This window comes from Megalopta genalis, chromosome 10 (genome assembly GCF_051020955.1).
Source record: "Megalopta genalis isolate 19385.01 chromosome 10, iyMegGena1_principal, whole genome shotgun sequence".
Classification (NCBI taxonomy): Eukaryota; Metazoa; Arthropoda; class Insecta; order Hymenoptera; family Halictidae; genus Megalopta; species Megalopta genalis.
The window spans coordinates 14510525-14521766 of NC_135022.1; the positions used below are offsets into that span (position 1 = coordinate 14510525).

The following is an 11242-nucleotide window of genomic DNA, read 5'->3' on the forward strand; positions in this document are numbered from 1 at the left end:
ACCTTTTCTCGGGACCGTAGATTAGGCCCCGTAGGCCCTCGAATGACCTAACCGATTGCCTGGTGTTGATCCGTCCAGGACGGAACAAAGAAAATTAATAGAAAAATTGTATTGTATATAAATACAGGATCCTGAGACTTCTTTGTTCGATCCTGGGTTAAAATGAGACAGGTCAACCACACACACAAACACAGTCCCCTTCTATCTAAAAATTGTGTACAGTAATCTCTCAATTCAAGAACCATATCTGGAGGCAACGAGACTCTTGAATTGAGAGATTGCAGCGAATTGCTGTGCTCTGATTGGCTGACGATTCATAGCTGAACAGTGCTGCCCCCATAGTCAATGACAAAGAGAGGAAATAACACAACACATGTAAAACGAATCATACCGACACCAATATATCTTGTCTCAGTTTACCGTGCTTGTGATCTCACTCTTTTCGAGCATTCGTACGCCTGGCGCTCCATTTCAAACATCCGACACGACATTCGACTTGCACTTATCGCCTCGTAGGATTCCCGACCTCAATTGCCAGCGAATTTGCGAATGATGGTCAATGCACATTGAGACATGTTTCAAATGTATGTGTTTGTTTGATTTCGACAAGTAACCCCCGTAACTCTCCCGCAATAATGCACGACTCTTTAGATCCCTTAGGATCTTCTAGGTCCCTCAAATCTTAGAAAACCGTGGTGTATACATATTCCGTATATATGTATACAATATCTCAAGTTCTGCAAGACTCCAGCTGCAGCACATTCCGTTAGCAGGAGTAGAAATTGCTTTGCTCTGGTTGCCTGACTATTCATTGCTAAGACAGAATTCATTGCGGATTGGATGCGTAATAAAATAGTGGGGATGGTTACAAAAGCTAAGAGAATCTGTGTTAATTTCTTCTTGATTTTAACATTTTGTCATAATTTGGTGACATTTAATAGTTAATGAATATAATAAATAATAATTCAAAAGGTACGACGATTCAGATTCTTCTGAAGTAACAAATTCTACCAATTCCCGAAAATGCAATTGGTTTTTGGGAATGCATACACACGGTGATACTTTTTAAAAAATATTCCTTAACATTGATTTTTGGGACTGAATTACAATAAATCTATTATTAAAATGTGGTATGATAAGGAAAAATTAGTACACTTTTTTTCACTGTAAAAATATATGAATAATTAATTGTATTCATTCACAGATACTGGTTATGTAAAAGAATATGATTTGTATATTGATATGTAAAGTACGCTTGGAACAAAAATATTTGTATATTATAGAGTTATTTGTTTTACTGTACGCAATATAAGTTATGAGTAGTTTATAAAAACAATAAAGAAAAATTAATTCTTAACTTCTACTTATAAAATAAAGTTTTCACGCATATATTATGTAGCATACATTATTCCTAATCAGGTCTCCAAATATTTACATATTGCAATCTTCACTGGAATCTACGGACTTTAAATCTCGTTGCTTTAATTTAACATACTCTCCACCCATAGCAATATTCGGTTCTACGGATATTGCATTTGCTATTTTCTGATCTGACAAGTACATATTAACTTTAATCAACGGCGGCTCTATCAAACCAGTCTCAGATTGATTCGCAGTTGTTTTAGATTTATTTGTTAAAATTCCATCCTTTACGTTTTCGTTTTGTTTTGAACATTCGTCACGATCATCTTTTATGGTGGAATTGCTTACTAATTCTTCCGTATTTTTACCAAAAATATCACTTGTAACTTTGGTATCAGTTTCTTCTAGATTTACATTAATTTCACGTTTCTCACGTTCATGATCTTCTAAAATATCCCTTCGAATTGCTTGAACATTTTCTTCCGATTTATTTGCTAATAAAATAGAATTATTTTCCATCTTCGTTTGATTTCGCATTTGTAAAGCAATGGGTACAGAATATTCGTACTGTGTTTTTCGACTTTTACCGTTTAGAACTGATTTTTCTTGCAAGTTAGCCGGTATTTCATCGTTTTTAGACAGACTTTTATTAGTTTCGCTTTTATTATTTGCTAAATCGTTCACAGATATAGATTTATGGATTCTTCGTTTTATTAAAGCATTTAAAATAGGACCTTCTGGTAAATCTCTTGAATAAATAGGTTCTTCTTTCAAGCCGTTAATTTTTTCTTGATCGGTCACTTTATTTCTTGAAGATTTATAATTCACATTTTTGGTTGGCAAAGAATTTTCATTTTGAACGTTGATTTCCACGTTTTCGTTATTTTCCAGTAGTTTAGCTGCAACATGCTCATTATTCCTCAACTCATTAAGTTCATTGTTGGACTCCGATTTTTCAAATTTTGATTTCAACGCTCTAACGTTGTCATTTTCTTCTGTTCTGTTTAAAAATTCATTATCATTACCAATCTTTATATTTTGAGAAATATTTTTATCTTGAAAAATTAACTTTTTATTGAAAGTTTTTAATCTTATTCCATTTTCTCCAGGAGCTTGGACATCCTTTATTAGTTTTTGCCCTTTACTTTCTTCTCTATATATCTTAAGATTTGTTTTTCCAAGTTTTTTTTTCGTCTCTGCAACCAATACGTCCACAATTTCTGCATCCGCAGCCAATTCTGTTTCTTCTTTCTTGATGGCATCAGAGTTTATAAGATTATCATTTTTTTGTGGATCAATGAAATTCTTCTTTAACTCTAAAACAGTATCTTTTTCTACTGTTTTCGTTGTACTAGAATCTACAATTTCTGCAACATTATTTTGCAATATAGTTTTTGGTTTATTCTGCAAGTCCGCGTTTAACGGTTTCATTTCATTCGCATTTCCCACTACTGGAAGAAGGGTGGCTACTACATTTTCGATTGGCTTTTGTGTTTCTACTGCTGGCTTTTCTGTGACAACAATACGCTCGACAGGAATCGGTGGTTCCTGACGTACATCTTTCGACTTTAGGTTTATAGATTTATCAAGTACATTTAAATCCGGCAACTGATCTATTTTCTCTAAAAAGTTATTATTTTTACGAGATTATATTACTATATTTAATTCAAAATTCATTATTTCTACAAAACATTTATATAAATCATTTTATTGTACCTTTAATATCCGGTAGAATCTCATGATCATGAGGAATACTTGCAACTACGTTAAGATCATCTTTGTTTAAATTTAATGGTAAATTACTAATTTGACTAAGAGGTTTGCTTGTTGTTATTAATACTTTCGTATTACCAGATTCTTCCATTGCATACAAGTTTGCATAAGTGCTCAGAATCATAATGCAGATGCCAATAAATAAAATCACCTAAACAATGTATATAGCGACATTAATAATAAAGAAATGAGGCAATAAAATTGGTAAAATTGCTTAGTGACCCTACTTGTGCTAATAGTCTTTCATTAGTGTGTTTGCTACTAATAGATATGAAGAATATTGCTGGGAATATCAAACATATCATAACTCCAATTGTGGATCCCACTAAACCAAGAACAAACTCTATATTTGGTATTAGGATGCCAGTAATCAATGAAACAGCCACAATTGCTATAGTAAGACATCTAAATCTTGTTTCTGGTAAATAATTTGCAGACGATTCATGGGCATACACCTGTAAGAAATTATATGAATACTGATTAATATCATACTATTTGTATTGCATGTAACTACATCTATACTAACCCTACGAAATAAGAGGGAATTTAAACTTGCACGGCATGGAAAAATGACTAGAGGAAAGCTAAATGCAATGGAGAACACAAATCCCATTTTAATCATTTCAGATGACAAACTAGGTTCAAAGCTCATTAGCACATTGCCTGTAAATTGAATGACAGATAAATTAATGGTACTTAAAAGAATATTGTGTTTTAAATTTTACAAGTACCTGTAAAAGGCTGTGTGCAAAATGCAATGTACCCAAAAAAGCCGACACATAAATAAACAACAGTACATATATTTAATGCACCTCGTACAACTTCATTCATTTTTTCTAATGACACATTTGGAATGCTTTCATATATCTCAAATAATTGAGTTTGGCAAAACAAAGCCATAGAAAAAATAGGTATACATTGCAATATACCAGAAGGTCTCCAATAATATACATGTTCATACCAATCTCCAGCAAAAATATGTTGTGTAGACTCTGTCACTATCTGAAAGAAAAAGTTGACATGTATTAATTATCGAATTATTTCAAATATTATACACAATGAAAGACATTATTTACCTTTAATACAAGACAAAGGTAGAAAATAATTGTGGCAGTACAAAGACTGGATAAACTATCAATGTTTCGAAGCAATCCCAACGGTAAAACTATGAAAATACTTGTTGTTACAAGTAAACTAGTTCTAATATTTTCTGGATTTTTGTTTATCACTTTCCCTACAATTTGTGGTCCTAAATCACCCATAATAACAAAGAAAGCAATGCATGTTCCTACAAGAAATCCAATGATAAACAACTCCACCAAAAATTTTCCCATTTGACCAAATGCGTGAAATGCTAGGAGTTCAAAATTTCTTCGCCTTGACATCACAGCTGACTTAATAAGAAAATGGCAAGCGAGTCGTGATAGAAGGCTACTTATTAGTAAAACTAAAGTAGCCAGCATAATGCCACATTGTTTGAAACAGAATGGCATAGCAAGAACGCTTACACCAATGATACTGTTTGCAAGAGTCATAACATGTGACAACTGAGAAATCATTTTAATAGATTTGTATGAATCTAAACAGTTTTTTTATAATAAAAAATTTTCATTGATTAATCTTCCAAAATTGTTCAGAGTTTTCGTATATAGTTGTTAAATTTATCTCATTCGTATAAATAATATTTGTTAATTGGTGGTAACGATGAATCTTCATACAAATATAAATTATAGTCAATCACGCATTGTTTTCATATTCTAATACACAAGCTTGCTCAAATATAAGGTTAGAACTACTGTTTCGTTATTTAGTTTTGTACCACCAACTGAACTACGTATAGAACTAATAATATAATTCATTATCATATTGAACGTATCGAAGTTACGCTTCGACCGTTATGGTTTTGATAAGATACAGTTTTGGTATTTAATGTTGTACAAAAGCATCGAGGGGTCTCTCGACTTTTCAAGACTGCCACCATTTTAATAGAACATGAAACATGCTCCACGTAGTAACCGCCAGCCGTGAGGAGAAAAAAATTAACACGTTAATACACCTGGTAAATTTCTTTATTTTTTATTATAAATATTTAAAAACATTCGTGTTATTCATGTCTGGACATAAATATATATATTTATATATGTATATTGTAATTGATCTATCTCAAACCGACTTAGTATACGCAATATTATATCGAATTTGTCTTTGTGTGGTGATGGATAATTAATTACAAGTAATGGTAGTAATTACAGCTAGATCTGAATCGACACACCTCCTTTCGATCAATTATCCATCATCGTAGAACTAAACAAGTTTAGTTTCATTCTGAAATATTTTTGAGGCTCAAAGATTTCAATTTTATATACACAAAGTTGTTAATGTATCTTTATTCTCGCGCAAATATCTAAAGTAACGCGCTTGGAGGGTAACACTATTTCTTTTTTCCATTTCCTTTCTTTGTAGACAAGAATGCTTTTGCAATCTCAACGCACAAATATAAATCGACCACATCGCATACGTAATGTTGAACACTTAAAAATTACTTTTGCTGAACTTACAATCAAAACTTTACATCTACATTTGAATCCAATATGTTCATTGACCGTTCTAATAATTCCTTCAAACTTTCTTATTTACTGGTCATTCAATCAAATTTCTCATATAAAATAAAACACTTTACATATCAAAAAGAATATCGTAATGTTTGTTATATATGTATATGTATTATTGCATGTAGGACTTTGTTTAAATCTGATTTTTCATTATGTACAAGAATAGAAAGCAAACAATTTGTTAACCCATAATATTTGCCCGTTGTACAGTCATCTTGTTATTGTAATTGGGCTTATTAAACAGTTCTATTAAGATTTGTTATATTTCTGCACGATTTATCGAAATATACAAATGATAAATTTAGATATCTAAAACTACTCTCTGACGATCTATGATTTCAATGAAAACGTCGAATAAATGTTGTAAAATATGATCTTTACAGTTATGAAAATTGTCTCTGTAATTAATGTGCCTTCATCTAACTGATTAGGTGTATTCGGTATGTCTAGATACGAAAATGGATTTAATCAAATCGTAAAAATAATCAGACTATTCAGGGTATTCTACGATTCGAAAAATATTTTAAGAATCGGTCATTTCATGAACTGTCAAGTTAAGAATACCGAAAGACCTCTGTAAATTTAATGAGATAACAATTAAAATTGCAGAGCGCTTGGAGTCAATTACACGCTCATACGTGTACGCGATCACAACATCGCTTGCCACGAATTCAACTGATACATTTTACTATTGAAGTATATGATTTTTAACTGGAATAGTGAAAAATTATAAAGGAAATTTCGTATCATATATTGAATTTGTGGCAACGCATATCGTTTTTTCGTGACTTAAGTTACCTATACTTATCTATACTTGATTTAAATAAGGACTTTTTCCAATTTCTTAAATGTAGAATGGCAACCGTTTATCAGGGATTCGCGCCACCATCCTTCTTTGTTTCTTCGTTTGTGATATTTGTTTTCTCATCCTTTTCGTTTTCTGTAAAAACCATTATTAAAAGTTTTGTAATAAAACCATGAAAAAAACTGTACCCCTATGCAGAGGAAGACGCATTATTTAAGTACCTTTTGGTTCCGATTTTATATCTTCTTCCTTTTTAAGATCTCCTTCTATACCTTCTTGACCTTTCTCTAAGCGCGGTCGTTTTCTGGAACCCTAATTGAAAAGTAATACGATTTTAGGATGAATGTATATAAATCAGATTAACATAATATCTGTTGAATAAAATAAAATTCTAAAATAAAAAAAAATTCATTTTCGTAAAATTAAAAATGTTACCTTGAAAGATCTATTATCTCTTCGCCCTCCTTCTCCTTCCTCTTCGCTATCGCTGTATTCATTTTCATGTTGTATCCTTTTATCCAGATCACGTTGTGGTAACCGTTCATCTGGATTCACTTTCTCTTCAGCCTCTGAATCTTCGATCACTGCACCATCTTCTGGGATAGGTTGAACTTGTACACCTGGTGCATGTGGCAACATCCGCAGATTTTCGAATAATCTGGTCCTATAACGTAATTAATACATAAAATGAAAACTATTTTTTAAAGAACGTTAATAATACATTCATCAATCTTTCAATAAAACGTACTTTATTTTTTCAAGATATTCTGGAGTATTTTGATTTGCCATGTTAGAGGGACTAATATGCAGCTTAAAATCAGGTCCAAAGTATTCAAAATAATCATTATAAGGTAACTCATTTGCAATTTCAGAACCAAGAGCTACCGATGTTTCGTACGTCCAACATCTAGAGACATTTCTTATTGTGTATCCGCCACCACCAACCATTAAAAATGGTAAATTATACTTTTTTACAAATTCGACACATTTACCATGACCTCTCACTGTAAGATTAAAACATCCCAGCCTGTCTCCTAAAAATAATACAGAACAAGATGATTATAATGTGAGTCTTACAAAATGGTGTACCAATACATATGTACTAAATTATACCTGTTAATGAATCGGCACCACACTGTAAAACAACTGCAGAGGGCTGAAATGTTTCCATTACTTTTGAAATAATAGGTACAAATATTGACTCATAACTTTCATCATCCATACCGTCTCTTAGTGGTATGTTGACTGCATAATATTTCCCCTGTTTAAAAAAAGCGTATTATTATAACTGAATAATATCCAAATAAATGCATTTAAGTTCCCACAAATTCTTTACCTTTCCTGCACCAATATCACGGAGATCACCGGTACCAGGAAAATATTCACCGTATTTATGGAAAGAAACAGTCATCACTCTGTCAGTGGTATAAAATGCTTCTTCTACACCATCCCCATGGTGAACATCGATATCAATGTATAAAACTCTTTGATGATATTTAAGCAGTTCTAAGATTCCCAAAACGATGTCATTTACATAACAAAAACCAGATGCTTCACTTTTTTTGGCATGATGTAATCCACCACCCCAATTTATACAAATTTCAGAAGCTTGTTTATTAAGTTTTACAGCAGCAGCTACAGATCCACCAGCTGATAATTGACAAAACTCATATAATCCATCAAAAACAGGACAGTCCTCTCCTACATTAACTGTAGAAAGAAAAAAGTTAATTTTAGAATTTTTTTAAACATAACATAGTTTTGCTATATAACTTTAATAATAAATGTTAACTGTATGAACTTACATCTTTGCATTTGTTTGTTATACTCTGACATATTATCAGGCCTTATGGACCTCAAAAACCTAATATATTCATCACTATGGAACTTTGTCATTTCATCTGCAGTAGCTTTATGAGGTCGCTAGATAAAAAAAATAATAATTTACTTTAAATTACACTTGTCTGTAATCACATTTGATATTAGCTATTTACACAATGATTTCTAAGATTAACTAAATAAAGGATTCTTACATAAATCTCCATTTTCCTATAAAGACCATAATTGAGAAGTAAGTTATGTGTCATCCTTATACGATGTGGTTTCATAGGATGTCCTTGTCCATAGTAATAATTGCCAATATCACCTGAAATAAGACAATATTTTAATGCTTTATTTTATTAAGAAAATGTATAAAAATATATAATGTATAAATATATATAATTGCATAAATAGTAAAACCCGCTTCCATATCGCTCGGTAAGTACGGTCAACCGGAGTGTACTTAAGAATCTTTCGCGTAACTAGTCGAAAAGAGTATTATTCAAGTTTCAATGATTGAAGTCGTACTGTTATTAGAGAATTTCTAGCAAATACAGAACGATTTTGTAAATTAGTGTATTTGTATTCATGCTGATAAAAAATTTCATTGCAATTACCAACTAGTATACCATAACCTACAATTACTGTGATTCATTTAAAATATTAATATTATTTATTAAAATCGAAATAATTGTGAATAAAATCAATTTGAATGACAAAAAACCATTTCATTAAATTATGTGTAATTATAAGCAATATTATATGTAATTCATGGTTCGCTAATGTAACGTGAGTGGTTATTAAATTTCGATAATGTACATGTAATTAATGTATTAGGATACGTAATCGGCAAAATTGAAATAAAATAAAATTATAAATATTTCTATGAAAATTTTACAGAAACATTTCAATTAAGAATGAATAGTAGTGGAACGTGAAAGACATAGATAGGCAGATAAAGCCGACGCTTTCCTGCTTCAAGTACGGTAGCATGGAGCTACGCCTGTAAATCTTTCGCGTTAACCATGCCAAAACCGTACTGGAAGGTAGAAAGAATGGCATAAATATCAAGTATCATGAACAAAACGAAAGTATTTGATGCATTTTTAAGAAAGTTGGGTTTAATTAATGTAGATATGCTCTAAATTTTATTAATGAATATGAAAGGTATCTATTGTAAACGACACAAGCGCGGATAGCACAAACACATTTTGACAATCTCTTCGTGCGTGTAAAATGTTTTCGCGGGATCGTGAATTACTAGAAAATTTTGTAATTTTTTTACTCACTATCGTAGTAGTAGCATACACGCTTCTTGCTGTGTGGTAATGTAGACATTTTAACCGATTTTTTTTGTAGTAAATAGGAAAATAACTGATATGAATCAAACGCGAACCGCGGAGTGTCGCGGCACCCACAGACAGAACACAGCGTCACTAGGTCTCTCGTCTACCACAGAGTATTCTTAAGTCCTCTGTGAGCACTGAGAATTGAGAACGACCACCTCAAGGGAAGTCAATGTAACCAACTTCATAGAACGAAAATTCACTGTGTATATACATATATATAATAATGGATCCAACTTCTGCACAACTTCAGACCGCAGCTTGATTCGTTAGCGAGAATTGATGTAGAAATTTTCTTTGCTCTGATTGGCTGACGATTCAATGCTGAGACAGGATCCACTGCAGATTGGATGCGGAATAAAATGATGAGGATGTACGCGCCAACTTAGTAAGAAAAGCGTGCAGAAACAGGACCTATTACTGTAGTTACATATGAACATAATTATTGTGCACAGTAGTGTTTCACCATAGTGAGCACATGCGAGGCAACTGGCTTAAAATTACGAAGCAGGTAGAGAAACTGCTTCTTCTCTAATTGGTTGACACCTCATAGCTAAACAGATTTGCTCCCACAGTTTTAGACAAAGAGAGGAAGATGAGTGAGCAAGAGAGCATGATGTCAGCACAACACAAGTGAAATAAGTCACACCGACGACCAATGTAGCTTGCCTTACCTTGCCTTACCTTGCCTTGATTGCTTTACCATGCTTGCGATCTCATTCTATTCGCCTGGTGCTCCATCTGAAACACTCGGCGTGATATTCGACTTGTACTTTTCGCCCTGTAGGATTCTCGACCACACAGTCCAGTGTATTTACAAACGTCTTAAAACGATTTTCGAAAATCTGTAAGCTGCACTTTAACTAATGGTATCTCTACTCTGAAAAGGGAAAATTAAATAGCGAAGCCTATGAAATACAGGAGGTTGTAAATCACAAGGTAGGGCTTGGAAGGAGTTTCCTCAGGTACCGTTAATCCTTTTATTGCAGGTCTAGATACCTTTTCCCCCGAAACCCTTATTTCATAGCATAATAGCAAATTGAAAGTCTGCATATTAGATGGTAAAGAAAATAATTTGGATCGGATCCGATAAGTAGATAGAACAGCTTGATCGAATAAATAGATGGAATAACTTGATCAAATAAATAGACGAAACACATCGATCGAATAAATAGATGAAACAGTTGGTTTGAATAAATAAATGGAATAGTTTGTTATTAAATAATCGTTATTCGAATAAAATATTAGACAGATAAGAATTCATTCAGACATAATATAATTATTAGAGAAATATTTATTTAAATTAATTCAAATAATTTCGAACATTGCTACGGGCCCGCCAGGCCGGGCGATTCACAATCCCAAATCTCGGGCCTCGAAGTATGCAAGATGGGGCTGGTGGTGGGATTTCGCCTGGGCGTGAAAGTATGGCGCGAAGTTTAAGCTCGAGAATTACGGGCTGCGAAATTTGACTTTTCGCCTTTTCCGATCGAACTATAGAAGCAACAGCTTCTTAGGTTCCA

The 11242-nt window shown here is 32.7% G+C and overlaps 2 protein-coding genes across 2 annotated transcripts; both read right to left on the bottom strand.

The window, feature by feature from the left end:
- Window positions 1-1211: 1211 nt before the first annotated feature.
- LOC117220041 (uncharacterized) lies at window positions 1212-5104 on the bottom strand. Its single transcript, XM_033469680.2, has 6 exons — window positions 4212-5104; window positions 3867-4137; window positions 3662-3798; window positions 3363-3590; window positions 3079-3286; window positions 1212-2984 (listed from the first exon to the last, which is right to left on the bottom strand). The coding sequence occupies exons 1-6, from the start codon at window positions 4692-4694 to the stop codon at window positions 1432-1434; spliced, it is 2880 nt and encodes a 959-aa protein (XP_033325571.2). The 5' UTR covers window positions 4695-5104; the 3' UTR covers window positions 1212-1431.
- Window positions 5105-5186: 82 nt separating this feature from the next.
- HDAC1 (histone deacetylase 1) lies at window positions 5187-9848 on the bottom strand. The gene is made up of 9 exons (XM_033469681.2): window positions 9663-9848; window positions 8586-8698; window positions 8358-8475; window positions 7889-8262; window positions 7666-7813; window positions 7301-7586; window positions 6988-7216; window positions 6774-6864; window positions 5187-6687 (listed from the first exon to the last, which is right to left on the bottom strand). The coding sequence occupies exons 1-9, from the start codon at window positions 9709-9711 to the stop codon at window positions 6617-6619; spliced, it is 1479 nt and encodes a 492-aa protein (XP_033325572.1). The 5' UTR covers window positions 9712-9848; the 3' UTR covers window positions 5187-6616.
- Between the last annotated feature and the right edge of the window lie 1394 nt (window positions 9849-11242).

What these genes read in the sequence shown, in the direction of transcription:
- LOC117220041 (XM_033469680.2), bottom strand. Translation starts at nt 4,694, where the DNA reads ATGATTTCTCAGTTGTCACATGTTATGACTCTTGCAAACAGTATCATT. An exon ending in ATGAAAGACTATTAGCACAA is followed by an intron (nt 3,287 to 3,362) that starts GTAGGGTCACTA and finishes TACATTGTTTAG; the next exon opens with GTGATTTTATTTATTGGCAT. An exon ending in GATTCTACCGGATATTAAAG is followed by an intron (nt 2,985 to 3,078) that starts GTACAATAAAAT and finishes ATAACTTTTTAG; the next exon opens with AGAAAATAGATCAGTTGCCG.
- HDAC1 (XM_033469681.2), bottom strand. Translation starts at nt 9,711, where the DNA reads ATGTCTACATTACCACACAGCAAGAAGCGTGTATGCTACTACTACGAT. An exon ending in GTGATATTGGTGCAGGAAAG is followed by an intron (nt 7,814 to 7,888) that starts GTAAAGAATTTG and finishes TTTTTTAAACAG; the next exon opens with GGGAAATATTATGCAGTCAA. An exon ending in TGGTGCCGATTCATTAACAG is followed by an intron (nt 7,587 to 7,665) that starts GTATAATTTAGT and finishes TATTATTTTTAG; the next exon opens with GAGACAGGCTGGGATGTTTT.